At 42.2% G+C, this 20,547-nt stretch overlaps 1 protein-coding gene across 5 annotated transcripts in view; it reads right to left on the bottom strand.

The window, feature by feature from the left end:
* Positions 1 to 18,856: 18,856 nt before the first annotated feature.
* SP3 (Sp3 transcription factor) overlaps positions 18,857 to 20,547 on the bottom strand; it is a 31,603-nt gene continuing 29,912 nt past the window's right edge. For all 5 annotated transcript variants that reach the window (XM_072121692.1, XM_072121696.1, XM_072121695.1 and 2 more), the window contains one exon: positions 18,857 to 19,877. In XM_072121692.1, the coding sequence (XP_071977793.1) occupies positions 19,564 to 19,877 (314 nt within the window). In that variant the 3' untranslated portion in view covers positions 18,857 to 19,563. The remainder of the gene's footprint in view (positions 19,878 to 20,547) is intronic.

Raw genomic sequence — 20,547 nt, 5'->3', positions numbered from 1 at the left:
ATGGTCTTGCTGCGGCATGGTACCAGGTCGTTCCACAGGCTTGACTTGTCCGCAGTGGCAGCCAAGGTCGAGGTACAGGAATTACAGGCAATCTCATAGTCGGGGATAGGCAGGAGGTCAGGTTGGGCAGCACAGGATCGGAGTCGGAGATGTAGCAACAGGTCAAGGCAGGCGGCAAAGGAGCGAAGTCAGAAACAGAACCGGGGTCACAATGGGAATTTACAGAAACAGTGCAAGGCATAAACACAGCTTTCTCTAGGGCTCTAGGCACAAAGATCAGGCAGGGTGTGATGGGAGAGGCAGGTTTAAATAGCCTCATGGGAAAATGGCCAGCGCCAATTAATGGTGCGCTGGCCCGTCAAATTTCCTGAGGCCAGCGCGCGTCCCAGAGCATGGGGACGCGCACACAAGGAGTGAGCCTGGGACTCAGGAGCGGGGACAAGTATGTGGCGCTGCGCCTGCGGGGAGCATAGGTTGCATGTATATATTATGCTGCGCAATAAGTATATAATGGTACCATCCTCCATTATTTAGTATGGCAGGTCAGATTACAGCGCCCCCTGACACTGTGGGCCCCATAGCAGCTCCTATGGCTGTTATCTCTGTAGTTATAAGGCAGTCAGTTAATTGATTTATTTCTAATTAACATCTTTGTTCTCTTCTGTCCTAATTTAGATCATATGTATTCAAATAGATGCACTGAGGCTCCATGTTAGAGTTGTCATTTAGTATCAACATGTATGACCTTATCTTATCTATCTTTTAGGAGAGAATGCAATCTCCTAAAGTAAAACTGGAATGCTATGAACTGGAACCAAGTTTTTTTTTTGGAATGTGATGATGGTTAGGATTGACGATAGAGGCAACATAACTTCAATCCTGCCTTTACAGTGGAGTAAAACCAATAATCTGGGAGCGGACTCAACAGGTTCAGCTTGAATGTTGTCAAACCCGAATGCTCACCCCCATTTGTGATTGGTGCTGGCACTGATTGTGTGTACATGGTGGAAACATGTGCCAACAGCATTTAAAAAGTTAATACCCATGACCAGAAACAGCACCGATCTCGGGAGTTAGCACAAGGGAAGGGTGAGCCAAATGTCGAACCTCTGCGGTTCAGGTATGCTACTCATTACTGCGGAGCTGTCAAATAAAGCAATCAGTCACCCCTAGTAGTGATAATAGGAACCCTATTAGTTCAGCGGACATCCTGCCGTCACATGTGTTGCCTCTTATGACAAGGCTTCCACCTAGAATTTTATTACTTAGGATAAGGCGAACACAAACATTGCCAAAACATATTATTTTCATGGCCAAATCTCTTAAGTTTGGCATGTGTTTGTCTCGGAGTTGTGACTAGGACAGTGGTGGCGAACCTATGGCACGGGTGCCAGAGGTGGCACTCTGAGCCCTCTCAGTGGGCACTCAGGCTGTTGCCCCAGCACAGAATTCACCAGACAGGACTTGAGGGATCCTCCTGCAGACCCAGATAGCCCAAAACGTGAAGCATTTTGGAATACCTGAGACGGCAGGAAGAGAAGGTGAGGACATGGTCAGGTTAACATTGCAGCCATTGAAGCTCCTGCTCTCGGCCCCACAATTATTCATATTCAGGGAAGCTCCAATGGTAATCTGAATTTTCCCTCCTTCTGTCAACGATTTTGGTGTCCTCAGGACACTTGAAAGCTGTGGTATAGCAGGGTGCAAGAAGATTTTAATAATTTAATTCTAGAATTGCCGTGTTGGCACTTTGCAATAAATAAGTGGGTCAGGTTTGCATTTTGGGCACTCAGTCTCTAAAAAGTCCATCACTGGACTAGGACATGCTCTACTTTTTAACAGATTATTCCACAGGAGACAGTGATCCATTAAGGTTATCTGCCCATCTTGTGGATTTTACATATCTGCAATTTTAGTGCCTTTTTGATGTGGATTTGTGGTTTTTTTGCAGATTTAAATGCGTTTTTTCAAGTGTTTTTTCACCTGATCTGAAATCATTTCAAGCAAAAATTGGCATTAAATCCACACCATGATGCAGATTCTTAAAACAATGCATGCAAAAATCCACGCCGCACAACAAAAGTAACATTATCGTATTTTATTTTCCTGCCTCGAGCAACAATTTGCATGCTGAAAAAAACAACTCTATTCTACACTACTTTTCCAAAATCACATTCAATTTAATACTACTGTATTACGCTTTGGATTTTCTGCAACAAAATCTGCTACATGTGCAGAGAACCTGACAATTCATTTGCCTGCCTGGTTGGCATTTTCATCACCAATCCACGACCAGTTGGGATGACCCCTTCGTCAATCTTCGGCAAGTATGTGGAATCTACAGCCCGAGCTGAACCTTCTCTGGGAAGTTGTGGCACAGGATACAATACAGATGCCCAACCATATATCATCTTGTATCCAGGTTAGAGGAAGCTCATCAGGGTCCTAGAGACATGGAGGAGCATTTATTAATATTGGCACAGGATACATGGTCTCAACTAACTCCACATTCATGAAGGTGACATAGAACTCCGTAGACCAGGAAAACTAGAAGCGCAGGAAAAGTGTCAGGAACAGCTGCGCCCAAATTGATCACCAAGAACAAAAGAGAGGAAAAGTGGTCCAACACTTCATAAATAATGCACAACAGGCACAGCAAGGAAAAATTAAATCTGCCAAAATATTGGCAGGAACCCAATAATAAATGCCCCCAAAGCATGTAGAAATGAGCAGACCCGAAGTTCAAGTTTAGCCCTAGGCCGGCTGGCCTTGACATATTGCCGATCAGGCAAATGGATGCCCGTAACTTGCTATGGCTATGATTGGCTGTTCGGTCGCCAATCTGGCAATATGTCCGGGTGAGGCAGCCGAACCCAAATGTCGGGTCCACTCATCTTTAATTGCATCCTATAGATATCAGTATGTGGTCTCATGCAACTGCATGGGTTACATTATTTTTTTCGATCCATTCCTTACCCATGTCCACATAACATACATTGGGGCACATTTACTTACCCGCATTGTGCAACGATAACGCACTGTGCCACGATTCACTAAGATTTTGCGCCCGAAATCCTGCATGTGTCGCCTCCCTGCTCAGGTCCGACAGAGTTCACCTTCTTTTTAGGGGTGCATGTAAGTGCATCTTCTTGCGACACATTTTAAAAGTTAAATCCGGTGCTCAGTACGAATTTGTCATATTGTCCCACGGCCGCCCCTCCAAATTGTGTCGCATGGAAGCCAGCACGCAGATGGCGTGCGACACATTCCAAGTGCAGACACCTGTTAAATACCTGTAAAAGCCGTGTAATCCCTGAAAAAGATGAACAGTCCGACAAAAGTGCAATACGCGACCCTTGGAGTAAATGCGCTCCATTGTATGACACATGTTACTATGCATGTCCTCTAAAAACGTGAATTCATACCTCCCTTACATCTAAGAAAATTGCACGCATTTTTCAGCTATGTGGGGCTGTGTCACTATATACCTATCACATGTAATTTTATAATGCAGAGGCCTTTTTGTAACTTATCATCAGTCAGCCATGATCGCGGCACACCTGTTAGCTGAAATAAGATACTACTGGTACCTACGTAACTTGAAGCTCATCTTTCTCATTTAGATACAGTAACAGAGAACATGGCCAATCATTGTATTTTATTGTATTCAGTTTAAAAAAAAAATTTCAACTAAACACTATTAACCCTTTCAGGACTCTTTTCATTTCTGTGTTTCTGTTTTTTATTCCCCTAATTCAAAAAGCTATATAACTTTGTCATTTTTCCATTTAAAGAGATGTGTTAGGGCTTTTTATCTAGTGGCACCATTTAATATTCAATGCACTGTATTGGAAAGCTGGAAAAAAGTGTGGTACGATCACAGGGATACCCAATTTATGTACCGTATATACTCGAGTATAAGCCGACCCGAGTATAAGCCGAGACCCCTAATTTTACCACCAAAAACTGGGAAAACCTATTGAGTCGAGTATAAGCCGAGGGTGGGAAATGCATTGGTCACAGACCCCCCCCAGTATATAGCTAGCCAGCCTGCCCCCTATAGTATACAGCCAGCCCCTATAGTATACAGCCTGCCCAGCCTGCCCCCAGTAGTATACAGCCTGCCCAGGCTGTGCAGCGCTGCTCCCCCGCTGTCCGCGCGGCTCGTCTTCTAGCTTCTGCGCCCGTCTTCTGTCTTCTGTAACATCGTGCTGGGCGCTGCCACCGCTCTCTCCCGGCCGGCAGGCGCCTAGTATGAAGCACCGCTGCTGACATCATACTAGGCGCCACTCAGCACAATGTTAGAGATGAAAGAAGACGGGCGCGGAAGCCAGAAGAGGACCCGCACGGACATCGGGGGAGCAGCGCTGCACATTGGGGCCACCGGAGGGTGAGTATATAAGTTTATTATTTTTTAAGTATTTTTTTATATTGACTCGTGTATAAGCCGAGGGGACGTTTTTCAGTACATTTTTTGTGCTGAAAAACTCGGCTTATACACGAGTATATACGGTAGGTCTTTTTAGGTTTATGTAGATTTTAATAACATTAAATCCGTTGCACAAAAAAAAATTATTTGGCATTTACCAAATTCTGAGGCCAAAAATTCATATGGGCTATGTGTCATTTTTTGCAGTATGCAGGATTGGACTTTCCCACCGGTGGGCCCCGACACTTGACACTATGGCAGGGGCCTCAGTTTCTACTAATAGGAGGCCCCTGCCAGTGCCTGCAATAGTACTTAATTGACCATTATATAGGGGGTTTCTAATATTATACAATATTATACACTATACATTTCAAATTTCATTTAAAACAATAATTATCCCCAAAAAAGTCAATTCTGCAATCTCTTTGAAAATACGGAAACCTGATGTTCGATTTGTAAGCCGCGTGACATCAAAATAGATTTTTGAGACATTTAAAAAAAATGTTGAAAACCTACAGCATATGTATAGGAAATTTTATTTAGCAACTTATTTAGGTGGTAAAACTATCTGCCTGAAAAGGAGATAATTTTGAAAATGGCAAGTTTTAAAAAAAATTCATCATATTTTAATTGTTTTAATAAATAAATGCATAACTTATCAGCCAAAATGTACCAGCAAAATGGAGGACAACATGTGACCAAAAAAAACAATCTCAAAATCACTTTGAAAAGTAAAAGTGTTCAAAAGTTATAACCATATAAAGCAACACAAGGCGGAATCCAAAAAATGGGGCTGAGCCTTAGAGGGGTGTTCCAATTTAGGCAAATTAATGATGTTGTTGGTATGATGAAAAAAAATACAATTTTCCATTATACTTTCTGTATCAATTCCTCACGGTTTTCTAGATCTCTGCTTGCTGTTCTTCTATAGAAAGCTTCATTGTTTATTTCCAGTGGACAGAAATCTGACCATGGTCACACAGGTGCACGGCTCGTTAGAGTAATCAGAGCTGTGTGGTATAACGAGCCGTTCACCTGTGTGACCATGGTCAGATTTCTGTCCACTGTAAATGAAGATAGAAGCTTTGTATAGCAAGACAGCAAGCAGAGATCTAGAAAACTGTGAGAAATTGATACAGAAAGTATATTGGAAAATTATATAACTTTTCGTTATTCAAACAATATCCATTATACATTGAAATGAGAACAGTATTTCCCACACTGGAACAGCACTCAGCATGTGGTTATAAGGAAAACACAAGGTATTTCTGCTGGTTTCCAGGAATGATCTTCACTGACAAGATCCCTTTAATATTTTGGGAGCTTTATATAATAATAGAATCGAATATTGTGCAGAAACTATGCGTAAATGAATAAATAGGATGCAAGTTGTTGTATTAATGTATAAATGAACATTTCTCTAACTTTCTCAGTGTATCTGTCTCTGACTGACTGTTTACGACTGTATCTGTCTCTGACCCTCTCTGTTTCTGAACGTCTCTGACGTCTCTTTCAGTGACTGATCTGATTGTCTCTGTGTCTGACCTTCACTGTCTTTGACTGTCTCTGAGTGTCTGTCTCTGACCTTCTCTGTCTTTTTGAGTGATTATCTCTGACCGTCTCTGTCTCTGACTTTCTCTATCTCTGACCGTCTCTTTCAGTGACGGTCTCTTTAAGTTTCATTTTTGCACAGCTGATCTCTGATTGGCTTCCATGGGCAGCTGGAACAGTTTTACTTCAAACATTTCTGGTAAATCTCCCCCTATCTCTCTATCTCTATCCCTATTACCTCACACATAAGCTGTCTTAGACTCATTGCCTATAGTAACCTATCAAAGCTCATATTAATGCCCTGTGGCAGAATAGCAACCGCCGGAGCAGCAGCAGACAATGGCTCCTGCATAAGGTCGTTAGTAAGTGTATTTTGGAAAGCGCAGGGTGAAAATTTTGGCTCAAACCTAGTCTATGACGTTCCCTGAGTCACAGGGGGCGGCTGTGCAAAATTTGCGTCAGTGCAGATTCCTATAGCGGACACAAACACACAGTCACACAAATACACTCAGCTTTATATATTAGATACTAATTAAGACATGGGATAAAATGTATTAGTAACTATTATAACCTACCGAAATGATTCAGAATGCTGTCCAATGCATCATTAAAATACACATAACATAGGCTATTGAAACCTGTCACCAGCTACAAATCTCATTCATGGTGACAGGTTGACTTTAAAGGGTGCCATGTATAAAATAGTTTACAGGGGAACCATATACTATGTAATTAAGTGAGGGGGTAAACATAACTCTTTAGTGGTACAGTATTATTTATTCAGTGATTGTACTATAGTAAAATATTTGAGGGTAACAATGTTATTTTTGATATATGCAGGGGGCACAGTGTGGTTTTGTTATGTAGATTTTTTTATCAGCACAGTGTGGTTTTGTTATGTAGATTTTTTTATCAGCACAGTGTGGTTTTGTTATGTAGATTTTTTTTAGCAGCACAGTGTGGGTCATTTCTGTGATGCAGGTGACATTATACTGTAAGTAAGTGTGGGGGCGCAGTGAGAGGGTTGTGCTGCCCCCTAACTGAACACATTTGCTGGAAAATTCTGCAGCAAGATTTTATGCCGATTCTGGATGCAAAGTAGAAGACATGTCACCAGTGAAGTGTCAGTCTCAGATCAGTATTGTATTCACAGCTCTCAGCTCATACACTGTTATATCCATAGGGTCAGAAAGCCAAGTGTGGCTTGTCTATGTGGTGCGGGGACGCCAGAGTGTGGGGTTATTGTCATCACTTTTTGTAATGGTTTTCAGCATTTTCTAATTGGTAGGTAGGTGCAGGGCCGGCTCCAGGTTTTAGTGGGCCCCTGGGCGACAGAGCCTTAGTGGGCCCCTCCGTGGGCCGCCCTCCAGTGGCCACACTTCCCCCCCCCTCCCCACACACTGACCACCCCCCCTCCCCTGCGGACACACTGACCACCCCCCCTCCCCTGCGGACACACTGACCACCCCCCCCTCCCCTGCGGACACACTGACATCCCCCCCTTCCACCTGCGGACACACTGACACCCCCCCTTCAACCTGCGGACACACTGACCCCCCCAACCTCCCCCTGCGGACAAACTGACCCCCTCACCCCCCCCCTGCAGACACACTGAACCCCCCCTCCTGCTGACACAAAGACCCCCCCGCGGACACACTGACCCCCCCCTCTCCCCCTGTATACACACTGACCCCTTCCCTCCCCCCGCGGACACACTGACCCCCCCCCCCCCCCGCGAACACACTGACCCCCCCTCTCCCCCTGTATACACACTGACCCCATCCCTCCCCCCTCCCCCTGTGGACACACTGAAACCCCCCCTCCGGGAAAGAAGTATTTTACCTATCCTGGTTCCCCCGGCGCAGCACCTGCAGCTGTCTTCGGCCTGGGCCTCCCGTACGCGCCGGCTCTGAAGCCGGCACACGTGATCCGATGACGTCATCATGTGCGCCGGCTTCAGAGCAGTCGCATACCCTGCGGAGCGCTGCATCGTGGGAACCGGGACAGGTGAGTTTTAGATTCTGCCTCTATGCTGCGCTCCCGACCAGCGCAGCATAGAGGCAGAAAAGTGATCAATCCGGATGGTGATCAATTGTACCAGTATCTCATAGAGACACTGGTACAATTGATCCGGGGGCCCGAGTGGGCCCCTCCAGTACCCCGGGGCCCCGGCACTTGCCCGGGTTGGCCGGGTGCTGGCGCCAGGCCTGGGTAGGTGTGTGGAGTGCTAACACTTACATCCCTAACCACAGCCCAGTCACCAGCAGAAGTCCGGGAAACCGGGGGTAACTCTTATACTATCCCTAACATTAATGCCCTGACATAACGTCACCACTGCAGCCTGTGTACACAAACCAAGAACCGAGCACTAGCGGAGAGGGAGGGAGAGAGGGATTACATTATCTTTTGTTCCGCTGCTTCCCCTGCCAGTGTCTAGAAATTCCTTATATGGGAATATTTCTATGGGCCCCATGTACCCCAGTCCCACCCTGGCATAATAATATCAATATCATAATTTATATCAATTTAGAACCTATATGACCATTTGATAATTTATTATTCAAACATTTATGAATGGAAAATAGTGGAAAAGTGTCGATTCGGACATTTGCAGTGTTCATGGCCAGGAATAATATTTTTGATATCTTGATATATGGTGACACCTATCTACGATTTTTACTGTTTATTTTTATATGGGTTCTAGGGAAAAGGGGTGATTTAAATGTTTACTTTTCTTTTAAATGTATTTTTTTTTTATTTATTTTTGACTATTATTTCAGACCCTCTAGGGTACTTTAACCCTGGAGGGTCTGTCCGCTCATACTATATACTGCAATACTACTGTATTGTAGTATATAGTACACTTTAAGGCAGATCTCTAACACCCCGCAGCACTACAACATTATAGTATTTTGTGATGCGCAAAGAATAATAAAAAAAAATATCACAAAAATGTCTCATGTGTTTAATCCTTTCATTCGTTTTTGCGTTTCATTTTTTTTTTTTTTTTTTTTCTTACTGCCTCAAAAAAAAAACACACAACTTACAAAATGTCTTTTTCAATTTACACAGAGTTGAGATTGGGCTTGTCATATTTTTGCTGATATAATTGCAATTGATGCTTCATGTTGGAGCATCAAGAAGTTACCTTATAGTACGGGATAAGATTAAATTAATCTGTGTATTGTTAGATTCCAAAAAATATAAACATGCTTTTGTGTAGACCAATGGTGGAGCTGCCACTCCATCAACTAGGAAGCACAGGACCCCATTTCTCAGAATACGGGAAACACCAGTAAATACATTGCCTCATGCACTGGCACAGCTCTTTTCCCCCTCATAAACATGGACATAATGGGGCAGATTTACTTACCCGGTCCATTCGCGATCCAGCGGCGCGTTCTCTGCGGTGGATTCGGGTCCGGCCAGGATTCACTAAGGCAGTTCCTCGACGTCCACCAGGTGGCGCTGCTGCGCTGAAGTTCCCCAAGGCCCGCTGGAATGCACTCAAGTTCACCGGCCTATTCCTGGTGAAGGTAAGTGCAAGTTCCGCTACACTTTTTTTTTTAAATGCGGCGGTTTTTACGAATCCGTCGGGTTTTTCGTTCGGCCACGCCCCCCCTTTCCGTCGTGTGCATGCCAGCGCCGATGCGCCACAATCCACTCGCGTGCGCCAAAATCCCGGGGCAATACAGGGAAAATCGGCGCAAATCGGAAATATTCGGGTAACACGTCGGGAAAACGCAAATATTCTGCATAGAATGTAGAATGATCTTCACCCAACCTGTGCAGCGAGTTTCTGTAGATGTTTTTTTCCACCCATTTTAGTGAGTTGTTGTGGATGATCTCTTCCCCCCACTCTGTGTAGTAGGGGACTGTGGATGACATCCCCCCCCCACACACTTTGTGTAGTAGGTTGCTGTGGATGATTTTCCACCCCCCACTCTGTGTAGTAGGTTTCTGTAGATGATCTTCCCCCCCCATTCTGTGTAGTAGGGGACTGTGGATGACATCCCCCCCACTTTGTGTAGTAGGTTGCTGTGGATGATCTCCCCCCCCCCCCCCCACTCTGTGTAGTAGGTTGCTGTGGATGATCTCCCACCCCCCACTCTGTGTAGTAGGTTTCTGTAGATGATCTTCCCCCCCCATTCTGTGTAGTAGGGGACTGTGGATGACATCCCCCCCCCCCCACTTTGTGTAGTAGGTTTCTGTAGATGATCTCCCCCCCCACTCTGTGTAGTAGGTCGCTGTGGATGATCTTCCCCCCACTATGTATAGTAAGTTGCTGTGGATGATCTCCCCCCCACTCAGTGTAGTAGGTTGCTGTGTATGATCCCCCCAGCTTTTGCAACATGTTGCTTTAGGGGATCTTGCCCCACTCCCCCTAAAGCAGTAACATTCTATTCTCATTTGTGTTGGCAGCTGTATACACCAGCTCTGTAGCAGGCAGCTATGATGACATCATCACATCTGCCGGTTTCAGAGACGTCGCAACGCAGTGGAGAAGTTTGCTGCTGTTTTGTAGGAGCACAAAAAAGTATCATAGTTACCCTCGTCCCTGTGTAATGTAGATGGGCCGGATTTGGCCCATAAGTCTGTAGATGATCTTCCCTCACCTTTTGCAACATGTTGCTTTAGATCATCAGTGATGGAGAACCTTTTGGAGACCCAAACTACAACCAAAATCCACTTATTTACCATGAAGTGCCAACAAGGCATTTTAAGCAGTAACTTATTGCTACCTGTTCTTCCATAATTTTCAATCATATCGGCCACTGAGGCCACCAATACAGTTGAAAGAAAGAGGGCAAATTCAGACTCTCGTTGTAGCTTCTCTCCGGGTTCTCTCTGTAGAAGAATGGTGGGTCCAGAATGAGAACCTCCAAAGATATTGTAGTTCTTTCAACACCTTCTCACTTTTCCCAGTTTCAAGCAGCCAATAAAGTGTCACTTTAAAATAGCGCTGAGAGCAGCATCTCTTAAGTTGCCTGGGACTGCAAGAAGATTTGGTGGATTTGGTCCTATTTGGTGAACTCTCTCCTGGGGTGATGGTCTGCGTACCCAGAGAGTGCCATCTCTGGAGCCTGTGCCATAGGTTCGCCACCACTACCATACATTCTCACTCCCTGTGTAAGTATTTGTAAATGATCTTTCCCCTTCCGCTGGATAATCATTGATTATATGTATAAGTTATATCATGTAAGGCTGATGAGAGCAGAGAGGAGAAATACACTGAACTTGCAAGAAAGCTACAGGGGAAAAATGCTTACTACAAAGTACATGTTGGCAAAGGTGTCCATAGCCTTCAATGACTTTGTTGGGAATTCCCCCAATGGCAATACAGGCGGTCCACTACTTAAGAACACTCGACTTACATACGACCCCTAGTTACAAACGGACCACTGGATATTGGTAATTTATTGTACTTTAGTCCTAGGCTACAATAATCAGCTGTAACAGTTATCACAGGTGCCTGTAATGAAGCTTTAGTGTTAATATTGATTCTCATGAAAAGCCAACATTTTTAAAATCCAATTGTCACAGAGACCAAAAAAGTTCTGTCTGGGATTACAATGATAAAATATACAGTTCCGACTTACATACAAATTCAACTTAAGAACAAACCTACAGACCCTATCTTGTATGTAACCCGGGGACTGCCAGTAGCAGCTTCTACCACTAATTTTTCTAGCAGTTGTGTAAGAGCATGATACTGTCTGACGTCTGTGAGAACATGTGCACTACACAAGTATACCACCACATAAGGGTGATGACACACGTTAGCGTTTTGATTCCGTATTTAAGAATTTGTTTTCAGTTCTTTAAAAAAGCCTGCATTTTAAAAAAGCAAGACGTTTTTGACCATTTTGCTAATTATCTTAATTAAGATAATTGGGGGAAAAAAACGGCCAAAGACGGTCAAAACTGATGTGTTTTTAACGGACTGAAAATGCGTGCTTAAAAACGGGCTAAAAACAGAATCAAAACGCCATGTGTGGCATCACCCTAAGGAACAGGTCCGTCAAAGGACTGACTCAATTTTTAGCTCTGTGTCGGATCTAGCATACAGTACAGAGGTGACATACTGTAACTATGGATAACACTACAATGCCACAGCCTGCTGGTGGCATCTGGTTATATTCCCCAGCTCTTGCTGCAGGAAATTTGAGATACATTGATTAAAGCAACCGATTTAAAATATGGTTACAATTCAAAATAACAAATAGAATAGCAAAAAATTCAATAAGTTTGATAACTTATTTTATATACCGTATTTTTCGGCCTATAAGGCGCACCAAAAATCCTTTAATTTTCTCAGAAATCAAAGGTGCGCCTTGTAGGCCGGTGCGCCTTATATATGAACTTATACAGAAATGTACTACAGACAAGATGTACTGTACATTTACCAGTGTTTAATAGCTCCATCCCCAGAAATGTCCTGCACCTTCCCACACAGTATACAGGGTCCCTGGCTCCTGAAGTGCCCTGGCACCACAACTAACATTCTGCCCTCCCCTAGCACGGAGAGACCGGAGCTGCCATACTGCCGACCACGAGGCAATCATCATCATCAGTAAGAAATCCCCCCATACCTGACAGCCCTGTAACAGGGGAAAGAGAAGGAGCCACAGGGAACCCCACAGGAATAACACCCTGCCTGAGGAGGGAAGGAGAAGGGGCAGAGGGAGACTGCTTAACCCCTGCTGCATCACCCCTGCATTAACCCCCAGCAGCCCATACCTCTGAGATCGGAGCTCTCGGACACGCTGAAGACAAGTTTCCCGGGAAGTGTAGCTGGCTTGAACTGTGCACAGGTCTGCCACCTGCTGGTCATTTTTAGGTACTGCATTTGATCCTGCGCCTGATACTCCAGTGCGCCTTATATATGAACCTAGATGTCTTAGCAGGCATTTATTAGAGGTGCGCCTTATACTCCAGTGCACCTTATAGGCCAAAAAATACGGTAAGTTGTTGTAAAAAGTGCACATATATTTTTCAAACTAACTACAGGCAGTCCCCGGGTTACATACAAGATAGGATCCCGTAGGTTTGTTCTTAAGTTGAATTTGCATGTAAGTCACAACGGTATATTTTATAATTGTAGATCCAGACAAAAAAATGTTTTGCCCCATTGACAATTGGAGTTTCAAAGTTTTTTGTTGTAATGGGCCAAGGATTATCAATAAATTTTCATTACAGACACCTCACAGCTGATTATTGCAGTCTAGGGCTATAATAAAGCATCCAGAAAGCTTCACCAGGGGGCAGAGGGGTCCGTCTGTAAGTCGGGTGTCCTTAAGTAGGGGACCGCCTGTAGTTTAAAATCTGCAGAAATGACTGAGAGACTTCAGTCTTCTTGCTGCATTTAGAAAGGATTTGTATAATTAAAATACAGTAATGCAGCCAATCAGCTATAGGTCTCTTTGGCCTTAGGCCGGCGGCGCACGTGGGGTTTTGAACCCATTTTTATTAAGATAATTGGTAAAAACGGATGTGTTTAACGGACTGCTTTTTAATGGACAGCCCAAAAACGGGATCAAAACGCCATGTTTGCCACCGGCCTTAGTCACGACCATTTCAGCTTTTTATGAAGATCCATGGGGCAGCCCTCGTGATCCCACAGTCCTGAAGTTCAGTGGGTCAAGTAAATCCAGTGGGTGTGAGCTTATAGCTCCACGTAGAAAAAAAAAAAAGTATGTTCAGCTCCCAAAGCATTTTAATTTATGGAAAAATAAAAATCATAAATTATATGCCAATGCACTCTTAAAACATAGTGGCTCTTCCACGAAAGGAGTCTCCACATTTTTTATACGATACTATGCTTTAAAATGAGTGCATGGTCACATATTTGATAGAAAAATAAAAATAGTAAATTAACACGCTTTGGGCGCCGAACTGAATTTTTTTTTGTTTCCATGAGGAGCTATAAGCTCACAGCCACTAAAGTTACCTTTTTGTGTAAGATGTCCGATTTAACCAGATTCCTTTTAAGTTAAGGCCACGTTCACACAATGCATTGCATTTTGTGCTGCATTCTAAAGGCTTCAATGTTGATCACATGCTGAGGTTACATTGCGTTTTAGCAAGTGCAGTGGAAACACAATGTAACCTCAGCATATGATCAAGGCTGAAGCCTTCGGAATGCGTCAAAAACACACCCAAAAAAAAAAAAATCCCTGACACAACGCGGACTTAAGTTAAAAGGAACACTCCAGTCAAAGCTAATTCATTGAATACTACATGACCATGTATTCCTAGAGCCTTGCTTGACCCAAGCATTCTGCTCCTCCCTTCAGGCCCTGCACAAGGTTTAATTCAATGAATCAGCTGTGACTGGATAGTTCATTTAACTAGTAGGAAAGCATGGGGCAGCTGTGAGGTAGCTTCTACTAAGGTTTCCCAAAATATAGCAATTTACAAGGCGGCCTGTCAGACAGCAGCCACAGGAGGTACAGGTAGGACATATCTATTCTGAATTATCCACAGCCATATACGTCACACTGCTCTGAGAAGGTTATTTAGTCTCTTCCTGAAGGCTTCCATTTCAAATGGATTTTCAAGAAGTTTTCATTTACAATATAGGAACATAGACAAGACCCACATCTATCAGTTATATATCCTGTGGCTAGGACACGAATGCCTTTCCTAGGAAACACCTTTAAGGGTGATGCCACACATGGCGTTTTTCCCCAATTATCTTAATAGATAAACATGTTGTAAGCAGCTGAATGCATGGTAAACTGTCAAAAACAGACTGAAAACGGATGTTTAAAAACAGACCAAAAACGCCATGTGTGACATCGCCCTGAGGGTGAAGACACACATGGCGGTTTTTTGGCCGTTTTTACTAAGTGCGTTTTCAGAGATCGTAAAAAAACGCATGCGTTTTTGTCAGTTTTTCCAAAATTGCGCAATGAAAAACGGACAAATGCGTTTTTAACGATCTGAAAACGCACTTAGTAAAAACGGCCCAAAAACGCCATGTGTGTCTTCACCCTAAGGAGTTGTTGGATAAAAATTAGACCAAGCCTTTATCCTAGACAAGCAAACAATAGAATGTGAATATATTTGGAAGCAAATAAAAAGTGTGAGGATGAATTGTTATGGATTATATAGGGGTTTGTTCAAAGGCACTGAAGATGTTGTCCAGGACACGAAAATCATTGTTGACTTCAAAACAAATAGCACTATACCCGTCTACAGGTTATGCCCCGGTCTCCTTTAGGTCCTCACCAGAAACTTTACAGAGGTAAAGAATGACTTACAGAAGAAAAAAAATTAGGGGAAGGGAAAAAAAACCCCAAACAAAACAACGAGGGTGCTTTTGAAACTGCGTTGTGTCACGTTTCAAATGTTGCCTTCAGGCCGTGTTCACACGATGCGTTGCGTCACGCTTTTTGATTAGTTTGATGCATTCCAAAGGCTTCAGCCTTGATCATATGCTGAGGTTACATTGTGTTTCCACTGCATCTGCTAAAACACAATGTAACCTCAGCATGTGATCAAGGCTGAAGCCTTTGGAATGCATCAAACTAATCAAAAAGCGTGACGCAACGCATCGTTTGAACACGGCCTGAAGGCCACATTCACGCGCAGTGTTAGAGTAGCAATTCAAAGCAGCCGGGAAGAAATTGGCCATATAAGCGTTTACCCTGAAATACTTGTAATTGGGACCAATCACCGACTGTTGTGCCGGTAGACTGTAAAACATGTGGCCCTCGCTCAAGATCATAAACAATTCAGTGTAAAACGTATTTCCGTCATTGAACCAAAAGCTCCTCCCTCATACACAATGTGCACAAGGCCTAAGGGTGCAGCCCATGGAAACTGAGCATGGCGACCTGATCCCAAGGACTGCACTAAGGGGATGTGAGTCACTGCACTACGTGCAGTCCATGGGATCAAGCCCCCCGACTGTGGAGCTCTACAGGAACAGGGATGAAAAGTATGGGGATAGATGCTGTATGATAGTTGTTTTCAAAGATATGTTTAGTTAGTGTGGGTCATTTTAAACGTTCCCTTTAATGAGCATCGACATGGAATATTTAAAATCAGAAACGGACACAGCAATTTAATAAAAACGCAAATGCCGATATAAAGTAAAACGTTTACAGATTTACAGATTTGTACTTTATTTTTTTCTTTAAATCTACCTATGCAGCAAAATTCCACCTACATGCATATTACAGAAATATACCATAACGAAACACATAGGAGCAAGTATAAAAATGCATTATGTATTAAACAAAGACATAAATCTTAACCTATTTTAAATGGCAGAAGGAAAAAAAAAAAATCATGGGAGTATAAATTTTAAACCAAGAAACAAAATACATGGAAGAGAGGAGGGTGGGGTAAAGAAAAAAGACGCCAGATTGAGTGTACAAGACGCAATTTCACATCATATACAACTTTATAAAAAGGTCGTTACAGCTTAATTGGGTGTAATCGGATTGCAAAAAAGTGCTGACACAACGAAAAAATAATGACAGTTCACAGTTATTAAAAAGGTGTGTATTTCAATTTAAATCACTGGAAAAAAAACCTTAAATTAAGTTAGACTTTTATTTGGGGGAAGACAACAGAAGTTTACTGAAATTTCATGTAAAGAGATAAAAAATGAAGCAGTAGCGGGAAGGATATTAGGGGAATGTTTAATATCAGAAGCAGGACACAAACAGCTACAACATATCATCACAGGCCACCATCTCCACATTCTGAAGACTTTTGTTTTTCCTCCTCATTCCAAATCAAACCAAATCCTTTAGACATTTTATTTTGCAAACTAGTGTGTACAGGTCAGGTTATATGTATACGCCCACCGTGAAACGTAATTATGATAATGATGGCAAATTAGTGGGTAGCATTCATTCAGGACATTTCAGAAGCCTGGCAGCAGGTTTGAGCTCTAAGAACTGCTCATAGCCAGAGCAGTGAAAACATATCTGAGGCGATTGTCATACAGGAGGTGTATCCAAGAAATCCATGTTTTAATGCACCTGGCATCATTACTGTGGGTGCAGAGGAGGTAGGTCCCATCATGTGCAATGCCCTGGACTGCCTGCACTGTAAGCTCAACAGTCCCTCCCATCTGTTCTTGACGGACAGCTCTAATGTCCAAACAGAGGGAAAGATGCAGTGAGACATTAAGTGCTCTGGTGCTGGGGGGGGGGGGGGGGGGGGGGGCAGTTATACTTGGAGTTGCCACCTCCTGAGCATTTGTGATGAAATTCCATGTCCATCAGCTCAGTTGTGTCTACACGGCTCATACCACTTACAAAGCAGTTTTACAAGTAAAAATCACTGCCAGGCGTAATTTGACATTTTACATAGCGGAATCGAAGACATTGAATAAATTGATCTTGAAACCCAATTCGGAGCTTTTAAGATCATAACTCATAACCACCTCTGTGGTTTTTAAGCAAAAGTATTTTGGCGTATCAATAATAGTCAGTTCAGGAGTCCAAGGTTAGGTGCACACACAGAACTCACTGTATGAGCCTCCGTCAGATAGATTTAGTGTCCTGTTCCCCACACAGCTGAACAGAGCCAAGTTAGATCAGTTGTGTGGGATCCAGGTGGATAAATCCAGGCGACACATGGACTGTGGCCTATGGCCGTGTGCAACTTCCTTGAAGACCAAAGAGTCCATTACAGAAGCCCACATTTCTTTTCACTGACCCGAACCTCCATTAGTTTTGAGCTGGAGGATTCCTACCTGTTCAATACTCAGACTAACCCAAAGTCTTAACATAAAACTCTTACTGAAAAATGTCCAAAAAAAAAAATAATTGCTTGATCCAATTGCATTAAGTGAAAAAAAAAAAAACCCTTTCCATTATCTGCAAAGCAATCTACATGTGTGATCTATACTTTGTTCTTATAATACATACATTCAGTGATTTAAAGGCAGTTTAACTTCACCATCTGCGCTGAAGCCAACGTGTGAGGACAAGGATATATAATGCTAGATGATTTTTATATTTGGAACGGACAAATATATTCAAGGAGTATGAAAACAGCAAAGTCAAGAATAAAAAAAATAAAAGAAAGAAAATAGTGTTTTATTAAACTACCACACTGATATAATACACTTTTAAACATACACTTTTTAAAGGTAGCTTTCTTTAAATCGGAGGTGGTCATAACAATAAGAAATAGACCCAAAATGAAGCTGGTAAATAGGTGAACTGTTGTAGGTGCTGCAGTTTTTATTTTTTTCCATAATTTTTTTTTTTTTTGCTTACGCTACGTCTTAGAAAAAAATGGTATAGACCATACATACCTGCAATGTAACTTTTGTATTTGTACACTTTTTCTATAGTTGAAAATATAAACAATTAAAAAATAAAACGAAAATACAGCAACATAAAAAAAACATATACATATTTATCAGGTACATGTATTAGATACATACAATTTTTAATGGGTAGAAGCAAATAGGTTGTTTAAATGCTGATTCACCAACTAAGTTTAAAAAAACAAAACAAAAAAAAAACCCCACCCCTGTATTTTCCCCTTTAACCCATGACTAATATTTGTATGCCTCATATCGTCACTATGGAAAGGACTCTGATCATGTTTGCATATGCTAGACTACTTCATTTACAACGCTTTGATGTCCGAGTACTCAAAATCGATGTGCTGCTGAATGACAAACAGTTCACTATTTTTGGTCCACCAGTATTCGATAACGTTGGGTGCTTTGTCAAAAAACATTTAACCATTCAGGAAAGAAAACAAAAAAAATCCGTCAACCTACAAAGTCTTTCTACACTGGTTATATTGCCTCCATGACTTCGACAATCTTTTAGACAAGATTTGGTTTATTTTGGCAAATTATCTTTTGCGCATGGCTTTTATCTTTTAAACAAATCCAGACAGTGGCTGCTGCCAGGTTAAAAACCTTGTTGTAGATTTAGTTTTTTTTTTTCCTCCGAACAAGAGAAAAATTTTAAAATTGTGTACACAGGTTCAACTAAGTTAAAACAATGGGTTGTTTAATTTTGGAAAAGTTGGTTGAGCTGTGGTGAAACCGAAGTCGGATTATGGGTGCTGGGAATTGTCCTGATTTGTCAGTTATGCATAATAAAAATTCCAGTCATTTGAGAGAGCGAAAAAAAAATTACAAAAAATCTCATACCATAACATAATTTCTTTTGTTAACCCCCCCATCAACTTTGTTATCTTACAATAGATAAATACCAACATGTTATTAATTTTTTCTGGTTTTTGATTTTTTTTTTTACACTAAACCACACAGGATTGATGCATTTGGTTAGACTACCATATCCATCTGTCAAATATTATTTATACTCGTATGTGACGTGGTAAAATTTCATCAATTCTAGATTCCAAAAGTACCTACAAAAGCCATGCAATTTTACCATTTCTTCATACTTATGGAATAGCATACAAAGTAAGGCATTTCAGTGTCGTGTATAACCAAGTTACTGTCAATCCAAAAAAGTTTGCACATCAATAAAAAGATATCTAAGAACTCAAGAACAAGGTTTGTGTGTTTTTTTTTTCCTCACTACTGTATAAAAATAACCACAATTAATAGGTGTGTCGTGTGATAGTTACTCAATTGTCTCATTTCCAGAAACTGTGACAAGCTGTAGGGGAATCTCTGAATTGGAGAGGAGATCTTGACTGCTGGTGCCTGTATTTACAGTCCCTAGGCCGGATACAGACCCCTGCTGAATGTTTGCAAGGATAAGGGTTGTACCTTCGGCAGTTATCAATGTATCATCGGGTTTTGCTTCTATGGATGCCAATACAGCACTGCTGGCATGGATGCCTTTCTTATTTTGATGGGTTTTAATGTGTTTGGCAAGGTGATCACTTCTCATGAATCGCTTGGAACACTCTGGACAGACAAACTTCTTTTCACCTGTTGATGGAAAAACAGACAAGATATAAAATGCTTTTCCTTAGAATGTAAAATGAAAACACAGAAATCTAGCTTTAAAATAAATCTTCAGGTAAGCTCTAAAGCTGGGATATGACTGCAATGGGGAAACGCCCGGAGCTACTTCATGCCAGTCAGAAAGCTGGCAGGATTTAAGTACTATTTTTTTTTTAGTGCAGTATGGTATTTAAAACATGCACATAGTGAGGGAGATTTATCCAGACTTGTAAGCGATTTCTCTGCAGTACATGGAGCGCAAGGCGTTCCCGAAACGCAAGGCGTTCCCGAAACGCAAGGCGTTCCCGAAACGCAAGGCGTTCCCGAAACGCAAGGCGTTCCCGAAACGCAAGGCGTTCCCGAAACGCAAGGCGTTCCCTCACTGTAACCTGCAAAAAACTCAGGACTAACACTTGCAGATTATTTTGCAATTCTACTGCAGCTAGGGCCAGATGTAGAATTGTATACAAATTGACCCCCATTGTGTTTTATTGTTGCAGGTTTTGTTTTGGAAATGCTGCAAAGGATGAAAAATTCTAAGCTTTTTTTTAGGAACCTTATACACATGCAATTAGGAGGCAGTTTAAACATTTTTAGATTTAAAATAAATGCAATTTTTAAAAAAAACTTTTTTCTCCAATGTCCATCAGAAAAG

The sequence above is a fragment of the Engystomops pustulosus genome, chromosome 8 (genome assembly GCF_040894005.1).
Source record: "Engystomops pustulosus chromosome 8, aEngPut4.maternal, whole genome shotgun sequence".
NCBI lineage: Eukaryota > Metazoa > Chordata > Amphibia > Anura > Leptodactylidae > Engystomops > Engystomops pustulosus.
This window is presented reverse-complemented; position numbering and strand designations above follow the sequence as displayed.